Below are 23,355 nucleotides of genomic sequence, written 5' to 3' on the forward strand. Positions count from 1 at the left end.
CAAAGTGACGTGCGCCAACTGAAGGAGAAAAACCGTTCTCTAACACAGCGCCTAGAGACATGGACTGATCTACACTCCACTCCCACCCATGGAGCCAGCTACAATCGCCGCAGTGTTTCTCCAACTGACCGTCAGTTTCAGTATCAACAGCGCTATTACAGTTCACCTGAGAGATACCACAGCCGTGGTTTTCAAAGTCAACAGCGCTATCGACCAGCCTCTCCAGAGCGCCATGCAGATCAGGATGGGGAAACAACAGACAGGGGGCGCCCTCGCTATCGATCTCCTGATTATGCAGCATGGTCCAGAGGGTATGAGCGAAATACTAGACAGAACAGTGGTGCTGACAGACCTCGAAGTCCAAGTCCAGCACGCTGGGAAAGCAGGAATATGAGCTCATCTGAGTCTCGGAAGCGAAGTGTTCATTTTCTATCTCCAAATAGGCATCCGTCATGGGACTCTACCAGGCATACTCAGTCGGGGAAACTACCAGTAGCTGATGTTATGGAGCAAACGTCAGCACTTGCTAATAGAGCTCCCAAAGACACACTGCAAGACAAACTTAGCAGCACTTGTACTGACCAGGCAATTTCAACTGGTACATTCACAGCTATTGTCTTAACTATTATAGAAGGTCTTGAAGTATGTGCCTTAGTAGACACTGGTTCAACTATCTCTATTTTGAGTGAAGATTTGCGAATGTCGCATCCTGCTTTAAAGAAACGACCTATCCAGAAATCTTTCATTCTGGCTCGCTCCGTTACCGGACATTGTCTAGACACACTTGGGACAATGACAGTGAGCATTCGCTTAGGCAAAGAACTGTTACATCACAATTTCCAAGTTGTCCGAGGAGCACACCAGCCTGTAATATTAGGATGGGACTTTCTGCAACAACATCACGCTCTATTGGATATAAGCAAGGGCAAGCTGTCTCTGTGGAACACGGATTTACAGTTTCTTCCAAAGCAATATGAAGCCGTTGCATGCTGCAATGTGACAGTACTAACACCAACAGTTGTTCCTGCAATGAGTGAAGCACTGATTACAGCCAGTGTTGAACGTGCTACTGTCTTCTGCCTTCTACCAGATAACTACATTGGACTTTTGGAACCTCAAACCACAAGTGACCTTGTAGTTGCACGTACCTTGAGTGAAGTTCAAAATGGACTGACAGTTGTGCGGGTCCTGAACACCTCTGATCAAGAAATACAGCTGCAATCAGGTCAACATCTGGGTGAGTTCCATACAGTATCACAACCTGAAGCACCAAAGATGCAAGATGCATGCTGTGCAACCTTTCCAGTGCAAGGTGTTGCTTTACCTCCAGTGGATATAAATTCTGACAACTTGACTACATCTGAGCAGCAGTCATTGGAAAAGCTGTTACAGAAATACGCCAGTGTTTTCAGCAGTGGATCGGAAGACCGGGGACGTACAGGAATAATTAAGCACCATATCCGTACAGGTGATGCTGCACCAATCAAACAGCGAGCTTACCGCGTGACACCTGATAAACGGCTGGAAATTCATCATCAGGTGGAAAAACTACTAAAGGCTGATGTCATCGAAGAGAGTTTTAGTCCATGGGCTGCACCTGTGGTACTGGTGAGGAAAAAAGATGGGTCCTGGCGTTTCTGCTTAGACTACCGCAAGCTGAATGCTGTAACCATCAAGGACTCTCATCCTTTACCCAGAGTAGACGATGCCTTAGATGCACTGTCAGGTTCAGCATGGTACTCAACAATGGATCTTCAGCAAGGCTACTGGCAAGTTGAATTGGAACAGCGAGACAGAGAAAAGACAGCATTCACAACAGGCAGTGGACTGTACCACTTCAAGGTTATGCCAATGGGTCTCGCCAATGCTCCTGCAACCTTTCAAAGGTTAATGGAGTTGGTGCTCAGGGGACTTCCATGGAAAACCTGTTTAGTGTACCTTGATGATGTGCTCATCTTCAGCCGCTCTTTTGAGGAACATCTGCAGCACCTGGAGGAAATCCTCTCTCGCTTCCAATCTACTGGCCTGAAGCTAAATCCATCCAAATGCTGTCTTGCTCGGGACCATGTTGTTTTCCTTGGGCATGTTGTCTCCAGACAGGGAATAAGACCTGATCCCCGTAATGTGGAAAGTGTTGCAGAGTGGCCAGTCCCACGCACACCAACGGAAGTGCGAGCTTTCCTAGGACTTTGTTCCTACTATAGGAAGTTTATCAAGAACTTTGCACATCATGCAGTCCCATTACACAAGCTGACTGAAAAGAATACTGTTTTTCAGTGGACCGCTGCATGCCATGATGCATTCTGTTACCTGAAGGATGCCTTGTCACAGCCACCTGTAGTTGTTTTTCCAGACTTCACAAAGCCTTTCCGACTCCACACAGATGCATCTTGCTCTGCCATTGGAGCTGTACTTGCTCAAGTCCAAAACCACCATGAGTCAGTTGTTGCATATGCCAGCCATGTTCTAACAAAGGCAGAGAGGAAGTGGTCAACATACGATAGGGAACTTTGGGCTATCGTTTGGGCTATTCGTCATTTTCGACATTATCTTTACAAACAGCCTTTTGTCATTGTCACCGACCACAAGCCACTGTTGGGTTTAAGAAAGATCCCTATAGATAGTGACCGGACAGGACGTCGCGCAAGATGGGCTCTTGAACTTGACCCGTACGACTGGGTGGTCGTCCACCGTGAGGGACACAACCATGCAAATGCAGACGCGCTCTCCCGCCGTCCACCTGCAGTCGCTCCAGCAGTCACGTCACAGAGCCCTGTTCCACCTACCTCCTGTGAAAGCACATCCGCTGTCCAAACACCACCTCTTAGCTACGGCTGCACTAGCGACCGACCTCCAGACCACCACAACAGTGATGAAGTGCTTACTCCAACTCTCAACACAGAGCCATTAAGAGAGGACCCTTCATCCAAACTCATCTTTGCACTCTCAAATGATGGACAAGACATCTGTCTTCAGCAACAGCAGGACCCCATCTTAGCTGAAGTCATACATTGGAAGACAGAGGGAGGCCGCAGACCCCCTCATTGGCAAATGAAAAACAAAGATCCAGCTTTAAAGAAACTGTGGCAAGAATTTCACAGACTCACCTTTTATAATGGTTTACTGTGCCGGAAGGCGTACTGCACTGCATCCAGAGGTACTGTCTACCAGGTCATAGTACCTCAGTGCTTAATAGAGGAAGTGCTTTGGTTCCTACATGGTAACCCGGTTGCTGGACACTTAGGTGCTGAAAAGACCTTGCAACGTGCATATCAGCTATGCTACTGGCCATTCATGTCACGCAGAATACAAGCATGGTGTGAGAAGTGTACGTCTTGTCAAGCTAGGAGAGCTCCCGTGCCAAGACAACGAGCACCTATGAAGAGTGTCGTCACCAATGAGCCATTTCAAAAAGTGGCTGCTGACATTCTAGAGCTTCCCATCACCAATCGAGGAAACCGATATGTCCTGGTAGTACAAGATTATTTCACAAAGTATGTGAATCTCTTTGCTCTCCCAGACCAACGAGCTACGACTGTAGCAAAGTGCTTGTTTGAGAACTACATTAGGGAACATGGTATTCCTGAAAGTCTGCACACAGACCAGGGTCGTCAGTTTGAGTCAGACCTCGTTCACCATCTATGTCAGTTGCTTGGTGTCAAGAAGACCAGAACAAGCCCATATCATCCACAAGGGGATGGTATGGTTGAACGTTTTAACAGAACTCTTATTGATCAGCTAGCAAAGACACTGTTAGAACATTCTGGTGAATGGGATGACTATTTGAACCCAGTTGCTCTAGCTTATAACACCAGCACTCACTCAAGCACTGGATTTACCCCTTTTTTTCTGACACATGGGAGAGAAGCAAGGTTGCCGGCTGATGTGATGTTCCGCTCTGAGCCACAGGTAGCCAAGTCCACCCCTGGAACACCGTCAGAATATGCTGCCTTACTTATCAAGAAGTTTCAAGTTGCTTTTAATTCTGCTGCCAAAAATAACCACCATGCTAGGTTGCAGCAAAAGCATGCATATGACCAACATGTCAGGCATAACCCCTATCAGCAAGGTGATCTGGTGTGGTTACATGACCCTACTATGGTCCGATTGAAGCTTTCCCCTCACTGGAAGGGGCCTTATGAGATTCTGGACTGTCTTGGATCCACTGAAGATGACCCAGGTGTGAACTACAGGATTCGATATTTGCTGGAACCTACAGGAAAATCTCAGGTGGTACATTATAACCGCCTTCGGAAATATACCTCCCCTGTACCCCAGCATCTGAGGACGAGATTGGCAGAACACCCGTCTATCCCTAAAGAGACGCCACAGTTAACAGCTTTGTCGGGAGCCTTGCCTTTTAAATGTCCAGAACAGCTGTCTGGGAGCAGTGTCCCTGAACAACCTAGGAGTCAGTCAAACCCATCAGTGAGGGACCCCTGCCCATCTGTTTCAGCAGAGCAGACCACTCACTCGCCACCAGGGACTAACTCGCATCGTTTCCCAGTAACAGGCAGAGGGCCTACAGCTCCAACTGAAATTTCTCCAAGTCCTGTAGTCCATCATGAGAGACGTCAAATTAAACCCCCAAAACGCTTTCAAGATTTTGTAATGTCTTCAACTTAAAGTAAATAAATAAATAAATAAATAAGTAATAATAATAATAATAATAATATTGTGTGGACTAACCCTCCAGTTCTTGATTACAATGTATTGTTAATTCATCCCGTTTGTTTACAGTTAAGGATTATAGGTTGTAACAGTTTTTGATAGAAACGAGGACGTTTCTAAAGGAGGAGGGGGAAGAAATGTAAGATTATTTTTGTTACTGTTTAGGATTATTAAGTATTTTAAAATTAGGTTAACATTTATATTTACAAAATTAATAATTAATGTAAAACAGCATTAATAAGATATTATTAATAATAAAGGAAAATACTTACTGTTAAAAGGCTAGCAAGTAAGTTGGTTAAACTCTCCTGGCAGCATTAAGCTTGCTGTGCAGTATTGCTTTAATAGTGTGTGAGTGTTTGCCTTCTAATTGTTTGTATAAAGTTATTTAAAGGTTTTTGTATTGATAAGCTTTATTGACAACACCAGGAAGAGTGGGTAGTGGGTGGCAGTTGTTGTTGACATCGTGTGAGCTGTTTTAAATAAAACTGTTGAATTATAATCTGTCTGCATCTAATTGAGTTGTTGATATTAGAGTCATTTCTTCACTACATCCGAACCCAAATGTTACAATAATAATAATAATAATAATAATAATATGAATAAATAAATGAATGATTTCTTGATTTGTGTAAAAAGTAAAAGGACTCCATTGATGTCACAGACAGCCCATTACACACAGAATCATTGATTTTTTACGATAACATGTTTTTTTTTCACATGTAATTACTTTTTGCTTATTAATTGCAGTAATACTATTGATTTGTGCAATACCATTTAAAACAGTTGCATTGCCATTTAAAACACTAACATAGTCCCTTTCACGATTGAATGCTTTCTTGCTGCTATATCTGCACTACATAGGGAAGGCTGGATAACCTTTAACCTTTATATTTTGTATCCACATGTGACCAGACAGAAGGGGACACAAAGTATAGGGTTTATAAGCAATACAAAATGCTTTATTCGGTTTGGAAATGGAGAGACTATTTTGAAATTTTACTTGAGGTTAAATTTATCAAAGCAAGAAGTCACCACTCCCTTCTACTATTAACCCCACAACCAATCAGTAAATCACACAGCAACAAAGTGCAAAAAAACAAAAACAAAAAAAAAACACGGCAAGAGAAAGGCAATAGCAATAGCGATTCTGACAGTGCAGTCAGCAATGCAACATGCTGTCAATAAATTACACTCATGAACAAGAGAGAGCAGGCCTTATCAATGTAAGCAAGATGCAACAGATCACAGTTTAGTAATACTGTACGCACTGTTATCAAAGTGGATTTCCCTCAGAAATTACAACCATAAAATCTTTACATTTTTCTATGCAATGTACATTTTGGTTTTCCATAGTGTTTATTTATACAGCTATCGTGGACCATATTTCTTTGGCACTCTCGACATGGCGGGTAGTCACAGGCTGTGGAGGTGGAAACATACATTCATTTTTGGAACACAACTGTATATATTTTTATTTATACCACAGTGTGGATATAATTAGTGTGGGATACATTTGTGTTATTCCACTTCATAGAAATAATATGCTTACTGGGACGAGTTTCATGCTTACATTCCAATCCAGTGGTGTACTGCTGAAATTCAGGACAGAGCTGCGCTTCATTAGTTCAAACAATACTGGCACCGGTACCTGTTTTATAAATACTTTAAAATGTCTGAAATCATGTCCGATGTCTATTGTTGTTTTGATTTGGACTTCAGTTTCCTTGAGAACGAGTTTAGTCAAGAAATGCAAGTTACTGATCTGCCTACGTATTATTTAAATTCCAGCTGATTTCATCCTAGAGAGACGTGCACATAGGCTGAAGCCTCCCCAAAATGTACCTTAGCCCCCCCCCCAGGTAAATTACTAAGTCAGGCTTCTCTTCTACAGCTGTTTTGAAAGCCATACTGTCTCACGCTAACCAAAGCAAGCACCACCCCCCTCCCCAGCCCCCTCAGCCGCCTCAGCCCCCTCATTAGGGAAAGTCTGGCGATGCCACTGAGCCTAATATTGAAGGTCCTGGCTGAAGGACATGGCTGACATATGGGAGCACATGTTGTGCTTCTCGTAAAGGGCTTCATGGGGTTTATATTTCTGGAAAAATATAAGTTTTCTGATTTGCTTCATGTAACATGGTTGACACTTATAAAGTTCCCTACAACCATGACAAGTTAGCTTGAATGAAAAATTGCTTAGACATGCTTGCAGGTGTTTTTGTGTATCTTTTTCCTTGATGATTAGGTCACATGCTGAAGATCACGTGATTTGAAAATGCATAAACTGAACTGCCGACACAATCTGTAAATCTGAAGACATAGATGGTAAAACAATAGTAGAATGTAGTAAACCAATATAAAGGAATTGTATTTTAGTGCAACATTGAACGTGATTGTGGGGCACCTCAACTTTTAATTTACACTATTTACCATATAAGGAGGCTGTGCGGTCCAGTGGTTAAAGAAAAGGGATTGTAACCAGAAGGTCCCCAGTTTAAATCCCAGCTCACTCACTGACTCACTGTGTGACCCTGAGCAAGTCGCTTGACTGCCTTGTACTGTGTCTTTCAGGTGAGATGTTGACTCTACAGCTGATGCATAGTTCACACACCCTAGTCTCTGTAAGTTGCCTTGGGTAAAGGTGTCTGCTAAACAAACACATAATAATATTTCGATTGGGTAATTTATGTAGTCGCTCTGTATCAGTTATTTAATGTAGCCTTCTCAAAGCAATCTAATCTTTATAATGGAAAAGTACAGTTCCATAAATCAACACCATGCACTGTACTTTATAACTGCTGCTGCATATGGGAAATGCATACAGTAGGACCAGCACTTATGCTGTTAATAATATTTATAGGAGAACTTTCCAAGGATTTAAAAATCAATTATCTCATCTCCACTGGTCCCACTTTTAATATTGAAAACCCTCTCAGCACAATATACAAATGATCAGTAATAATTTTCATAAATCTAAAAGAACGTGGATTGCAAATAACCCATTTAAAACAAAACATAGTATGATTGGGACATGGTATTTGTAGAATAGGAAAAAATGTATAATGGATATGGAATATAGCACTTTTTTACATGCTGCTACAAGAAAAGTTCGAGTGTGTTCCAGTCCTCCTAACTGCAGCAGCACAATGTCACCTGTTATAGTATAGGGGAAAATAACTAAACATGAATTATGCTCATATTTGTAAAGTATTCTGTTTCATTTTCACAAGAAATCTGATATCACTGTTCTGTAACTAGCTAGCTTGGAAAAAGGCCTACTGGGGGAAAAAAAATATACAAAAACAGAACTACCGCACCATCGCATAACGTCGCTGCAGCCCGACAAACGTGTCTGACACACTTAAAAGTTTACAAACTCCACCACAACATTCTGTACCAACCACTTTGCGCAAGTAAACACCAGTCTGTTATTTTTGCTTCCTAGAGCTATTTATACATCGTGATGTCTCGATAACAGACATGTTTTTATTATACGTTTGGCTAAGTTCCCCACACAACACATTACTCCAACTGAGGAACCCTTTCCAATCTGGCTAACGGAGTGACGTTTCATGCAGAGATTTGACGACACACGTGGTAGACGCACGGTGCGTTGAAGGCAGGCCTGGATGTTTTTCATAGCAACAGCAGGATCTGTTTGTACGTAACATCCTGGGTACAGACTGTGAGACAGCAGTTTACAAGTATATTATTAGTAGTGTTTATTAGTTAACTGAATGTTTACTCGCAGTACGTATTAATTCGAGGTTTCAAACCTGGGACCTTGGGAGAGCTGTTTTATGCCCAATAATATTATAGCCTGGCAGTGACACAGAGAGGGCACCAGACGTGAATTGGGTGTGAATGAAACAGAAATAAGAGGTAAGATGTTGGATTTGCAAAATATGTTTAAAGACTGGACAGTACTGCTGGTTTGGTAGTTGCGTCAAACGGGAATGTTAATGTTTGTATTGCCGTGGTGCTAGTACTGGTATAGTGCTGTACTACTACTGCAGAATATACTACATAGATCCTCCACACAGCTCCGTCTAAATCTGATTTCAAAGTGCAAAGAATATTCTACATACGGCATGTCACAGATGTAAGGAATATAGAAGTCATTCACTGAACGTTTTGCAAGAGTTTCGTCTTATTATTATTATTATTTATTTCTTAGCTGACGCCCTTATCCAGGGCGACTTACAATCGTAAGCAAATACATTTCAAGTGTTACAATACAAGTAATACAATAAGAGCAAGAAATACAGTAACTTTTGTTCAAGTGTGACAAACCACAATTCAATAATACAGCAGATAATAGTGATAGTTACATCAGGATATGATTAAATAGTGATAGTTACATCAGGATATGATTAAATACAAAATACTACAGGTTAAACACTTGGCAGATTACAGTATTCTGAAGTACAAGATTAAATGCAGTAAAATAGGGGGCAGATAAGAGCAGAATAAAGCACATTTAAATGAAGGGTGATAAAGTGTCCCAGGATACAAACAGAGGAGTTCTACATGTGCTGTTTGAAGAGGTGAGTCTTAAGGAGGCGCCGGAATGTGGTCATATCATTTATGGTTTGACCATAAATTATATGATTATGAGCATGGCAGTCTGGAGTGTATGGGGCACTGTAAAATCATGTCCAACATGATGATGATGCTGCTGCTGCTGACAGGCCTTGTTGTTGGTTATACTCTATTGGATTTCACTGTTTTGTGAAGTAACCTGGAAAGTTGTCAAGTCATCAAATCCAAACATTTAGTGTAATATAATAATGTAGCCCTTCTTTGGCATAGTCATAGACAGCAAAGCTGTAACAAGTATATTATTAGGGTGCTCTGTCTAAGGGGGGGGGGGGGGGGGGTACCAGTACCCTAAGGAGATGTCTGCATTGCTAATTGAAAAATCTCTTAAGAATTTGTTGCAGTAGGTCAGTCTATAAGCTTCAAAAGAGTTCACTTCAAATGTTATTTCCATTTTTTCCCCCGTTGTTGTATGGTGTTTGCATTCTGCTCCTCCAATATTCAGTTCTTCTTTTTTTCTAAATCTGCCTTTACCTGGATTTGGCTTTGAGCTTGGTGCTGAAACTAAACAGCCTTCCTCATTTCTTTCAAACCAGGTAACAATATGAACTTTCAACTCCACCTCACTGACATATAAACAGGGATTAAGTGAGGCTTGCAGAGTCATATTGTTCTCGGCACTTAGGATTGTCCAGAAAAGCTCCCAGTAAGCTCAAAGCTAGCTAAAGACACATTTAGAGAGAAATTATATTAACTTAATATTGGAGCAACAGAACCAGGAACTACTCCAAAAAGACTGGAAACTCCCGATATCATAATATACCATAATAAATGAAACGGAATTAGGATGTGAACAAGTAGAATCAATAATCACAGTAATGCAGATCGCCTTTACAGTAACTAGTCACATCAATAAAAAATATAGATTTCTGAACACGATATAGTAAAAAAATATATTTTTTTGGACTTCCCAGCAGCAGTTTAGTAAAACAAGAATTTTCAATTGCAGAAGACAGTACCAGAATACCACTTTTTAAGTTACTGTATCGTCCCTTTGTTTTGGGCTATGCACATGACCAAGGAATGACATCTACTGTAACTGTTGCCACTGTTGCTGCACGTAGCAAGCATTTCATTATGGGTTATGTGTTTAAAAACAAATTCTTGTATGTGATTTACAACTAAATACTTTTCATACATAAAAACGGGAAGAAGTTAACTATGGCCATTTAATTATAGCCACTCCATACAGTACAGTATGTAGCTTATTCATGGGAGCACTGACATTGTAATGGTCAGATTGCATGAGTACTTCCCTTTTTTCTTGACCCTGCTGTCTTTCTTTTTATGCTGATACTTAAAACAAACTACTGTAGCTGCTGTCCACCCTCTAGAAATCAGATTGCTATCATAATGTAATTAATGTGCAGACAGACATGTCGTGGCAGAAGCTTTTAAGATTGTGGGTTTCTGACTCTCACTTGAATTAGTCTACCTTGTTATTCTGGCTAAATATTACACAAACATACATTGTGAAAACAAGTATTATCTTCTCTTTCTTGCATTTTGACCAGGTAAAAAGGAAAATGACAGTGACTCCACACATGATTACTGTATGTTCCCAATAAGTATAGGAAATCCATATGACTTGCATGAAAATATTAATTCAGTTACCTTAATGATAATATATTTATGTATGATACTGGCCCTACTACAATTAGCTTGATTAATTATACACTGACATTCGTGCTGTTTGTTAGCACTTTTGGCCTGTTTTTCTTTATAACATAAATTACTTAATATTTTTGCATAAATTTGGTATTACAGCAAATTATTTTTTGCTGCCATATTTAATAGTGTTCAGTGTGTGTATCTAGTATATGTCTATGATTTATGAACTATTTGTGAACTTAATTTCACTAATGGCCTTCAGGGTTTTTCTTTTAATGTACGGCACATGTATGAATAATATAATTCACGGCACATTAATTTTGCGGATTTAATAAACGTAAAATTAGCAAACATTTCTTGCTCGTGAATTTTTCTTGTTTTACAGTATATGACCCATTGGACACCATTGTCTAAGGTGCAGTAAATTGTTACTTAAGATTCTGTCACATACAAAGACCTATTCACACTTCAGTTACAGTAAATGGTACTCCATAAATTAAACAAATTGTTCAGACCATATCAATTCATTCTGTTCTGTTCTAAATTAAATCATCCTTGTAAGGGGAGCCTATGTATTTATGCGTCAGTTTCTTCAGGAGTCTACTGGGTTTATTTCATTTATATAAACAGTGGCAGACCTAAATACTGCCTGTAATGATCGTTAAAAAGGGATATTTGTGAGTTTATACAAGTGAAACATCTACAGTAACATTACCGTACATGTGAGGGTTTTTAATTGGCTCCTTGGGGTAGTCCGCATGGAAGTCAAATGGTTGACACTACTGGTGTTTTCAACATTGCATTCCCAGCTGAGAATGTGCTGCTAAAAATAACATTCCTGGCTGAATATTACAGTAACAGTAATGGAGTAGGAGGGCAGCTCTGTAAAGCCATTTTATAGTATGATAATGGAAGGATTGCTGTGTCTAGCTATACTGTGGGCTGTCTTGCTGCCATACAGATTAGTAGCTGGTATTAGCAACGGGAGACAAGAAGCTGGTTGTTGAGCAGTATCTCTGCAGTTGAGCCCTGTTTAGGCTGGAACTGCTGAAGCTGTATCATTTCAGGGGTCAATGCAATGTACAGTACAGTAGTCTATGATGCTGGATTTGAAGCACGTTATATAACTGAACATCTGCATCAAATACTATAGCTACAGTGGTGGGGGCTGTTACAGTAAAAGCACGCCCACTTTGTGATTATATTTGCAAATAGATGTCCTGTGGTTCTCCTTCTTAATTCAAAATAAGTATAAAATTGTAATGAAATCCCTCTGTCTGTTGCTAATTCATGACATACAGAAAATCACATTAAGAATTCTGCTGTGTTTGGGCATTGATACTGACTTGTCCAGATCTGATTGCTGCAATATGTTTTGTGCTGTCATAGAGAAGTATTTCCAGGATTTTTGATGAGAACAAAAACTTACCTGCATATATCACTCCATTGCTAGATGGCCTTGATTAAAAAATTTAGTTTTTGACCTATAAACTGTGTGTGGCCTTGCTCCTGCTTCCCTACAAGTGCAAATATTCTACTGTATACTCCATATCTTCGTTCAATGCCTACTGTTTGTCTGAGAAGGAAAACAAGCTTTTGATTGCTATGCATGTAGACGGAGGGACCTGATTCATGGGGATATTTGCAATGCCAGTTCAACTACGATACAGTTTACAGTTTATCTAAGATTGCAAATATCCCCAGATTCATGGGGATATTTGCAATGCCAGTTCAACTATGGTACAGTTTACAGTGTATCTAAAAACATTTGCTTGACCTGGCCTTGGGATGAATTCAAAATATTTAACGTGAAAGTCCACAGGCTCACAAATCAGCAAATTGTGCAATTTACAACAGGGATCACATAGTATTTAAGTTAAAAGAAAAAGATCCTGTGAAAATGCCTTTTATGTGTAGGAATAATTGTGATAGGCATCAGAAAGTGGGGGAAAATAGTAATATAAAAAACGTTTGTGCTGTAGCTGGTGTACAGTGGAGTTTTTACACGAGTTGTGTCATGCTCTGTCATTAGTTACAACCCCCTGTGCTGTACAGCAAGCAAGTTGGAGACACCCTGCTATATTTGTACTTAGGAAAGAAACAGTAGCCTTAATGTAATAAATGTGTGTGGGTCCCTGTAGAAGCCTTAACACGTGTAGTGCTGCTAAGACTGCGCATGGCAGCTCCCTTAACACCAGGTCATGTTTCTAAACAGGGAAGTCATCCACCAGACTTAAATAAAGCAACCTTCTGATATAGATTTATTTACACAGGTGCCACATAAGTTAGAAGGGTTCGGAAGGAAGGCATCTCAGAAAACATTTAATGAATCAGACTCACTCAAGGTGAAACTAGTTACATCTAAATTTACATTCATATGCTGTCAATTTCTGATCTATTTTGCAAATCATTCCTCTTGATCAGTTTGGTTGATGAGTTTAGCTGTCAGTGAGTTTCAGGTGGATTGAGGGGAATTTAGCATAGCTTTACATGGAAGTTATTACATGAAGGAATATTAAAAAAAAATAGAGAACAGTATATTTAAGAAGCAGAACTAAACATTTAAGAAGCAGATAAAAAGGAAAGAATAATAAGAGACTTATTTTTCTTTGAGGAATGGCCTTTTTATAACTTCACAATAAGTGATTTGGTCATTCTTCATCATTTGTGGCATAAATCTGTTTGAACACAAAGCATGAGGTACTATATATTTTTGTGAACAATTATTTTTGTCCTGAGTCTATTCAGTAGGAATTTGTAACCATTCCTGGGTACCGTACCTCTACACAGGACAGGAGTTAGGCATACTGTAATTCTACTAATATGATTAGTTTGGGGGGGGGGGGGGGGGGCATTGCATGGCTTGTAATGAATAGCCAACACTAATTGTAACCACATTTATTTTACCTGTGGCACCAAATATCTGAGTGCACCTTTAATCTTGGATAATAAATAAATGGGTGTAAACAGATGACTTCAGTAGCGACTGTCTCCAAAACAAAAACCCTAGTTTCATTTTTTGGATGTGAGAAACGTGAAAGTCTTCTCAGCACGTGTTAAAAAGATGGAACCACCACTAATGAGGATACTGTATAGTGAATTATGGGAGCCGTGTGAACCTACTGTACAGTACCCTACTCCCACTGACCCAGTAAGCCCACAGATTTAAGTGGTGTTGATTTACTGTGTGAAGAAGTGTGTCTAAAGTGTTTTTCTATATTGTTCTTGATGAATGCACCATGTACAGTAGCATGCTTATTCTTCAAGAGGGAAGCTGCCAGTTCAGCTTGCCTGTAAGAGAGGAACAATTGCAGTGACTATGTACTGTACAGCACAAAGACATAATTTAAGATAATTTGGACCCATCATTTTTATATCGCTTGTGAATCATTACTGTATGGGACTTTTAAAATAATGTTACTGTTTCGTGTCATAATAAGGGTGGCCTCTTTCTGTTGGGAGAACTACAGTACCAGTTCCAGAAGCTATATTAGTATGTGGGGTAGAGTGAGAAAGAGGCTGCTACAGCAAACTTACCCTGTGGACTGTTTACTAATGCCTGTTATGTAGGCCTAAATAGTTGTGTCACTTTTTGTCATGCTCTGTGAGGAATAGCCCTACTGAGTTACTGTTAAATCTCTGTTGAGTGACCTAATTTACCGGATACCTGGTGCAGTTACTGTATCCCTGGAGGGTTAGAGATGGGGATGGCTGGCTACACTTGGCAGTCTTTCTGTGGAAATTGTTAGTTTTCTTGTTCAATTTATAATGTATTTTATAGCCTATAGTTTTAAGCCTGAAGATAAGATTTACATGTCAATCATTAAAAAAGACTGCTCAGCAACAGTATTTCTTTGTGTTCTTTGTTTGCTTTTCATACTGTAGCTCTCATGGGATATTAAATATGTACTGGTCTGTGAGGGAATTCTGTCCAAAAGAAATGCAGCACAAACAAAAAAGGATTTCAAAAGCTGTTTGGTAATTCTGATACAAAGGCTACCAATAGCCTGTACAGTGTTTTAGTTGCCTAAATTGTTTAATAATTAATTGTTAACAGCAGAGAATTGATCATTCTTACTGATCCTGTTTTCAAACACGCTATCTTTCTTCTTTGCAGGATTATGATTAGAGAATGGTTCCTTGTCAGACACATGTGATGTTAAAGTGGCAGGAGCACCTAAACAGCTCCTGGGCGTCGGAGAACAGTGAGCAGGTGTCCACGAGGGAGGGAGCCTCCACCCTCTATAGCAAGCTCCTGAACAACAAGGAGGTGGTGGGGCTGGCTCAGCCGGCACAGGACCTTATTGGCCCCCGGCTCCCAGACTTTGAGCACGATGAAAGCGCTGCGGAGGAGCGGGAGGCGTATCTGGAAGCACTCCTCCATAGCCAGCTCGGCCTGGCCCGCCGCACCCTGGCCAGTACGCCCTATGCACTGTCCTTGCACCACAGACTGGCAGCCATACAGCGTATCTACTATGCACTGTCCAGTAAGCACCATGATCGCTTTCGGACTGGACTGCAGGCCTCCTCCACAAACAGCCTGGACAGCGGGGAACTGGAACATGCCTCGGACCCCTGGCTAGAGGGCATGCGCATCAAGTCTGGGACAGACGTCCTGATAGAGATGGGCGTAAGGACTGGCCTCAGCCTGCTGTTTGCCCTGCTGCAGCAGAACTGGTACCAAGCCAGACTGGACCCCAGCCTAGCCCTGTGCAATGACGTGCTAGCCACAGCCTCTTCAGTGCTCACCTCATTACCTCCTCTCTCCCTGGCCAATGAGAACAAGATCCCGCCAGTGGGGCTGGACTGCCTGACACAGGTGACAGCATTTCTGAAGAAGACCTCTGTCCCAAGCTCAGGGGCGGACAGCGCGGGTAGGAGGCTGGCTCTGGAGCTGCTGCTGGGGCTGGCAGTGCAGAGGGGGTCACTTAGGTTCTTGTTGGAGTGGATTGAAGTGTCACTGGCAGCCTCCACGGCCACCAACGCAACATTGCCAGAGCATGAGAATGGGATCGGGCATGACTGCATTCTCAAAACTCTGGCCCAGATGAGACAATACTCAGTAAGTTTATTTCATTGGCACAGAGAATATCAGGTATAGTAAGAGCCCATATCTCACATTATTGCATGCGATCATGTCCCAAAAGTATTTTTATTTTTTATGTAACAGTCAAGTCTAGAAAAACAGCTAGATACCCCCCCCCCCCTTTCCCAGCTGCTGGTGATGAGTTAGGAAGTCACTTTCAAGACCTCCTTGTAAATGAGATATATATCTCAAGGGTTCTGTCCTGGTTAAATAAATACATTTGGAAGTTGCTGTTCTTAGTGAAATACTCTTGTCTTTTTGGTTTCAGGGTATTGGAGGAGATGCTCTCCATGTCCAGGAACTGAAGAAAACCGCCGATGGACTTTGCCCTCTCGCTCATGTGGCGCTCTGTCTCTTTGAGGAGGTGTGTACTGTGTTGTTTATTTTCACTTTACTGAATCATCTTCAGCTGCTCTGCGCCATTCAAGACATGGGGCTGGGCTATCAGAGTGACAGATCATACTCTAAAGCCATAAATATTTGCAAGCCTTTTATTATGCGTTTTTCACATATGGAAAAAAAAAAAAAAAACATTTTTGGCACGAATATCAAATTCCACTAACAATGCAAACTTTGTATATTGTAACAGGTCACCAACATTTCTGGAGCAAAATAGCTTTTATGGGTGTGATTCGCCAAATGTTTTGGTCTCAAATATTTATGGCATTACAGTATTTCAGTATACTGTATACATGTTAGGCATTTTTTAATTATCAAAACGGTGGCATACAGTATCTAAATACCACTGCTATATAAGACATTTACATAGTTTTACATACTATTTTTAGTCATGTCCATTTAATATATTTTTCTAGAATTACATAAATCAAAGAAAAGTACAGGATTTGGGGTGGAAAGGAAGGGACAGTTTGTTTACTGGTTTAGTATATTTCCTATTTCAGCCTTGGTTGTGCATTGCAGTAATGCTGAACAATATCTGTGCTAGTTATCCATTTAATGCACCATAAATATTAGGTGTAAGCAAGCCCGTTACCCCTCAGCATCCTGTTTATTAAAGTTTAATACAACAAAAACATAATTCAAGTAACCTAAAAAATCACACACTGTCCAGCTGAGAGACTTGATTTGCATATATTTTAATATTTTATTTTCCAGATCTGTCATTTGGCCTCCAATTGCCAGTGTTCCTGCAACACTAGTTCTGGGTCCCAGGGCAGCGAGAATGACGCTGTTGTTGTCTATGTCTGGGGAAGTAACAGCAGTCACCAGCTAGCGGAAGGCACTCTGGAGAAGATCCTGCAGCCCAAGCTGGCTCAGGGATTCAGTAACCCACAAATGGTATACACGTTCAAATTAAGTACAGTGTGCACATACTGTAATCTTTTGTTTTTAATACATCTGCATGTGCGGCGATCTGTTTGATAGTGATCACATTCCAGGTTTCTAGCGAAGATATACTTTTCAATTCAAAACCTGGGCACTGTTGCTGATAGGGTGCAGCAGTCTCTTGCCCTTAAGTATTGCTAATATTATTATTATTATTATTATTATTATTATTATTATTATTATTATTATTATTAACAGTAGTAGTAGTAGTAGTAGTAGTAAATAATAATAATAATAATAATAATAATAATAATAGTAATGATAATAACTTCAGGCTGTTTTTTCTTCTCAGATTGAAGCTGGACAGTACTGCACGTTTTCAGTGTCCACAGACGGCTCAGTGAAAGCGTGTGGAAAAGGAAGCTACGGAAGACTTGGGCTGGGAGACTCCAATAATCAATCGGTTCCCAAGAAACTGGTGCTGGAGCCCCCTCGAAACATCAGGAAAGTCTCTTCTTCAAAGGGCTCTGATGGCCATACGATGGCAGTGACAGTAGAGGGGGAGGTGTTCAGCTGGGGGGATGGCGATTACGGGAAACTTGGACATGGAAACAGCGCAACTCAGAAATATCCCAAACTCATCCAGGGACCATTGCTTGGCAAGGTCAGGAAAACTGTGGCGATTGTCTTATATTTCCTTTGATGATATTGATGGCTACTCTTTCAACCTGTTTAGAGATAACCGTAGTAACTCTAAGGTTATTTATCTTTCTGTATTGTTGCTTTAGAGTTAAATTGATTAAACATACATGATATAAAAATCTCTTAAAAAAGGGGGAAAAAATCATGCAGTAGAGTATTATGTATAAAATGGTGTGTGAGCAAATTATATTTCTCTCACTTCATGGGGTGCAATTATCTTTGAATTCCCCAGGTTGTGGTTTGTGTGTCTGCTGGATACAGACACAGTGCAGCTGTAACTAGTGATGGAGAACTCTATACCTGGGGAGAAGGTGAATTTGGTAGGCTTGGTGAGTCTCCTGTTTTTTCTTTGTCTGACATGCTTAAAACATATTTTGAATATTATTCTGCTTTACAATAACAGATCAAGTTTTTTTCTTGATTTGGACAAAATTACTCTACGGCATATTGTGTGTGAATGTGGTAGGTCAGATACTTTTGTTGCACTTTACCAAAGTTAATCTGGCTAAACACTACAGTACAGTATATAAAAGCAGATTGTATCTCACATTTGTCCATGGGGTGAAAATCTGCCAAGAGGCAAATGGAGACCAGGTGTAAGAGTGTAAAAAAAGTTAAAAAATGGTGACGTGTTTAAGGAGACAGAATTGATCAATGCACTGCTGTTGCTGTTTTGGATTGCAAATCAACTTAGGTACTTTTAACAAAAATGTAATTGGATGCCTTTATCACCGGTTTTCTTACGCAGTTCTTTGGAAGTTGCATTGCATTGCTCACTGTGTTTTGTTTTTTTTATTTAAATATAAGGATCTCATTGATTTTTGTTATGTTGGATGTTTGATGAGGGTGGGGGTATGTCTGTCATGTGACTGAAACTGAAAAATAATTTAAAAAGTAATTTGCATAAAATGTGGATTTATTTTCTTACATATTTTTCTATTATAGGGCACAGTCACAGCCATAGCCGGAATGTGCCGACCCTTGTGAAGGATATCAGTGGAGTGGGGCAGGTGGCCTGCGGTAGCTCCCATACCATTGCGGTGGCTCAGGATGGCCGGGTAGGGTGGTCGTTTGGAGGTGGTGACAATGGTAAATATGGAGCTCAGACTTGAAGTATGATCAGCTGAAATGTAGGGAGCTTTAAGGTCTACCTTGATTACAGTGTGGCCCTGTTATGAAAGATGACAAAGAAAATGTCAATACACCTGCACTGGTCAAGTTACAATTCAGATTGTGCTTTTGGTTCATAGAGACTTGACTGGCATTGAGTGTTGGTGACTCTTATTTAATGAAGTCTGCATTATCTACTGAAGCAATGCTAAGCCTAAATCAAACATGTCTTCAGAATACAGTTTAAAAGTTCTGTGAAAATGACCTGCTGTTTCTGTGTTCAAAGCATGCCATCAGGTTTGCAATCGTAATAATTGCAGATTACACTGTAGTCCATGTTAAGCCAAGGACCAGCTGATGAAATGCAATGTACCTAAGTATCAACTGATTTAGGTGCATTGCATTGTATCATTTCCCAAGTATGCAGACATGGAGTGCATTATGATCAACTATTTTGCATAGCTTCTTAAAAAAGATTCCTGCAAGCATGAGTCATTGCGGAAGCCCTGTATTTATTTATTTATTTATTTATTTATTTATTTATTTATTTAGATATATTTATGTAAACCAATTTTTAAATATAGAAATGTTGGATAACACAGAAAGAAGTTTTAATGCTATATAAGATACACGTGTTTGCAGGTTTGTACACTCTGTTAGTTTTAAAAGGAGATTATCAGAGGAGGTATAGTAACTGGTAAATGCAATATTGCATTTAATTGCACTGATGGCGACCGTCTGACTGCTGGAATAAACACAATCGCACATTGCTGGAGGAACCGATGCGCTCAAGAGATAACATAGGTTACGCACAAAAGAGCAAAGGACCACACCAAGATAACACCATCTTAGACAGTGTGAACCAGAACCAGGCTTTCTTTACGACACGTACACGAGACCCTCCACAGGGTGCCCGGGGTGATTGAACCCACGAAGAGAAGGAAGGAGGTGGGCTGAGGTCAATGGCTAATTAATCAAGTGCGCTAAGCTCAGCTCAGCTCACTTTCTCTTTCATTCAGACTGGTATTGGAGACTTGTTGCTGGAGGATCAAACCTACAGTATTGCATTATATTATTTTGTTCTGTTTTGTTTTGAACTTAAGTTTTGCATCGTGTGAAATGTATTTCATTAAACACATTATTTGGTTGAAAAAATGTTTTCCAATAAAAAAAAACGTACAGTAAACCTGTGGTTGAGTCCCAGGTCAAGGCTGGTTTGCACCCTTGAAATAGTACCTAGACTCTGGAAACTGCAGTTCAATGCCTTGGCACACTTTTATTATTCAAATAACAAAAACAAAGAAACAAAAGGTTTAAACAAATACATCATTTAAACAAAACTCTTCTAAATAAACAGCACCCAAGTTATGGATATCACACATGAACTAACCTGACTTTAACACTGTTTTCAGGCTTGGCATGCACCTTCACTGAACCATCTCCCCAACAAACATTTCTTTGTTCTCTTTTATAGGGTGTGTCCAGGAGTTAATTGACATCAATAATTCAGTTCCCACCTGGTCACATTCCACACTTTTCTCATAAATTAAACAATTACCCACACCAATTTAAACTGGGTGGCTGCTTAAAGGTGGCCATCTTGTCCCCAGGCTCTATGCCTGAGCCAAGATGGCTGCCAGCCACCAAACACACATTTCTCATGTGCAGAGCCTCTGCTCTGTCACAAAACCATGATTGATATAATGTGTGTTTTTTGCTACTGTCTTTCAGGTAAACTAGGCCATGGGGATACAAACAGAGTGTACAGGCCCAAAGTAATTGAAGCGCTGCAAGGTCTCAGTATTAGGAAAGTGTGTGCAGGCAGTCAGTCCTCACTGGCACTGACCTCCGCAGGACAGGTAAGAGCAGTCACTGGCTTTTATTAAAAAAAAAAAATCTGAAAGTTTATTTAAAATATGTATTTTTTTTACTTTGTTCTCATGCAGGTGTTTGCATGGGGCTGTGGCTCTTGCCTGGGATGTGGTTCATCTGAAACAACAGCCCTGAAGCCCCGTCTCATTGAGGAACTGAGTGTGACCAAGATCATTGATATCTCCTGCGGAGACAGCCACTGTCTTGCCTTGTCACATGGTGGGAATAAATGAAATAACGAAGACAAATAACATACTGTATTACAAGTGCCAAAGCCTGTAATAACTGTATTTATTTTTATTTTTTTGGCAGAAAATGAAGTGTATGCCTGGGGTAACAATGCAATGGGGCAGTGCGGGCAGGGACACACCTCCACTCCTGTCACAAAACCCAAGAAAGTAATTAGCTTGGAGGGAGTAGCCATTCAGCAGATTACTGCTGGCACTTCGCATAGCCTAGCCTGGACAGCAGTACCTACAGACAGGTGGGAATGGAGAATGAGCTTTACTGTACATTATTTCAAACAAGACGTGATAGTATGATAGTAAACTGATTTTCAAGGAACAACTTCGTTATCACATCTAGGATGGAGAAAAAAAAGCATACTAACGGGATAATATTATATCTCTAAAGATTAAAAAAATATAATATTATTATTAATTAGACATTTAGCAGATGCTTTTATCCAAAGCGACTTACAGAACTAGGTGGTGAACTATGCATCACAACTGCTGCTGCAGAGTCACTTATGATAGGACCTTGGATTTACGTCTCATATAATGATAATAAAAAGGTTAGTCCAACCTTGGTTATCTGTTTAAATTGGCACAATTCATTGTAACATGAGGCTCATGTGGATGGAAACCACTGTATCTACATGTGGCGGATCCTCTTAATTGCAGAATATGTAATATATTAACAGTTGGCATAAATCCAACAGTATTGCACCCAAATGCAATCTGAAACGTCTCAAGCAGGCTAGCGTGTACGATAAGTTTGCAGATGACTTGTAAAAATTTTAATCAGGTGTCCTGCTGTGTATTAACAAGACAGAGAAGCAATTAGTTTAAAAAAACAAAAAACATTGGGGGCTCCCGAGTGGCGCATCCAGTAAAAGCACTCGCTAGAGTGCAGGATGCGCTCTATAGCCTGGACGTCGCCGGTTCGAGTCCAGGCTATTCCACAGCCGACCGTGGATGGGAGCTCCCAGGGGGCGGCGCTCAATTGGCCGAGCATCGTCCGGGGGGAGGGAGGGTTAGGTCGGCCAGGGTGTCCTCGGCTCACCGCGCACCAGCGACCCCTGTAGTCTGGCTGGGCACCTGCGGGCTTGCCTATAAGCTGCCCAGAGCTGCGTTGTCCTTCGACGCTGTAGCTCTGAGGCGGCTGCACGGTGAGTCTGCAGAGTGTAAAGAAGCGAGCGGCTGACGGCACACGCTTCGGAGGACAGCGTGTGTCCATCTTCGCCCCTCCTGAGTCAGCACCGGGGTGTTAGTGGTAAGCTGAGCCTAAAAATAATAATTGGGCATTTCAAATTGGGGAGAAAATAATAAAAAAAAAAACGAATTGGCAACGACTAAATTAAAAAAAACAAAAAAACAAAAAAAACAAACAACAACAACAAAAAAGTCAGTCACAAGCACAATAGATGGGCACAAAGATGAATGTGTTCCAACCCACCTTGTGGTAAGCCCAAGAGCGTGGCATTGTGGGAAAGAACACATCAGCAACTGTAGACTTCTATCTTCAGCGCTGTCATTCTGGAACCTTTTATTTTCTTTTCTTTATTTTTTTTTTTATGGAATTCTGAATGTGAGCTTCAATTATTGTGATTCATTACGTTTACTCCTGTTACTTATCATACTTTTAGGCAGCTGGTAGCTTGGCACAGACCTTTCTGTGTCGATCTGGAGGAGAGCACCTTCACATACCTCCGCAACTTCTTGGAGCGCTACTGTGATGGGATCAACAGTGATGTGCCCCCACCCCCATTCCCATCTCAAAGGTACTGCGAGTCCTTGTATTCTAGTACAAATGAGGTTTGAACTGTGGAAGACGCCACTTTGAGCATTGAAAGTCCCAACTAAGTAATCTTTATCTTCTGTTCCTTCAATTGTGTTTGAAATATTCTTCTTCTTCATTCTCATCTGTCTCACTCACCTCATGGTTCCTGTATAAGGTATGATATACAGCAGCAAGTAAAGTAGGGGTAGGAATACAGTAATGGGGGCATTTCTACAATTCTTTATTAGGTTCTCTATTTTTACAAACTACTTACTAATTTTATAGTTCAATATCAAATTACATTAAAACAGTGAACTGATTGAAAAGGTTAGTTCAGTGGATTGACAGCAATTTAAAAACATTCTGCCTGCAGGTCACCAGTTCAGTCAGGTATGCATCATAGTATTGGGGTTTGA

General features: G+C 40.7%; 1 protein-coding gene across 9 annotated transcripts in view; it reads left to right on the forward strand.

Annotated features, from left to right (window-relative positions):
• The first annotated feature begins 8,201 nt into the window (after nt 1-8,201).
• Nucleotides 8,202-23,355, forward strand: part of LOC117973139 (probable E3 ubiquitin-protein ligase HERC1) — a 67,106-nt gene continuing 51,952 nt past the window's right edge. For 6 of the 9 annotated variants that reach the window (XM_059019684.1, XM_059019733.1, XM_059019768.1 and 3 more), the window contains exons 1-11: nt 8,202-8,553; nt 14,999-15,943; nt 16,236-16,331; nt 17,084-17,266; nt 17,607-17,918; nt 18,189-18,285; nt 18,902-19,045; nt 20,798-20,925; nt 21,013-21,157; nt 21,251-21,422; nt 22,806-22,940. In XM_059019684.1, coding sequence (XP_058875667.1) covers nt 15,014-15,943; nt 16,236-16,331; nt 17,084-17,266; nt 17,607-17,918; nt 18,189-18,285; nt 18,902-19,045; nt 20,798-20,925; nt 21,013-21,157; nt 21,251-21,422; nt 22,806-22,940 — 2,342 coding nt within the window. In that variant the 5' untranslated portion in view covers nt 8,202-8,553; nt 14,999-15,013. The remainder of the gene's footprint in view (nt 8,554-14,998; nt 15,944-16,235; nt 16,332-17,083; nt 17,267-17,606; nt 17,919-18,188; nt 18,286-18,901; nt 19,046-20,797; nt 20,926-21,012; nt 21,158-21,250; nt 21,423-22,805; nt 22,941-23,355) is intronic. The other 3 variants (XM_059019789.1, XM_059019784.1, XM_059019797.1) reach the window with 1 other exon arrangement.

The sequence above is a fragment of the Acipenser ruthenus genome, chromosome 1 (genome assembly GCF_902713425.1).
Source record: "Acipenser ruthenus chromosome 1, fAciRut3.2 maternal haplotype, whole genome shotgun sequence".
NCBI classification, from domain to species: domain Eukaryota; kingdom Metazoa; phylum Chordata; class Actinopteri; order Acipenseriformes; family Acipenseridae; genus Acipenser; species Acipenser ruthenus.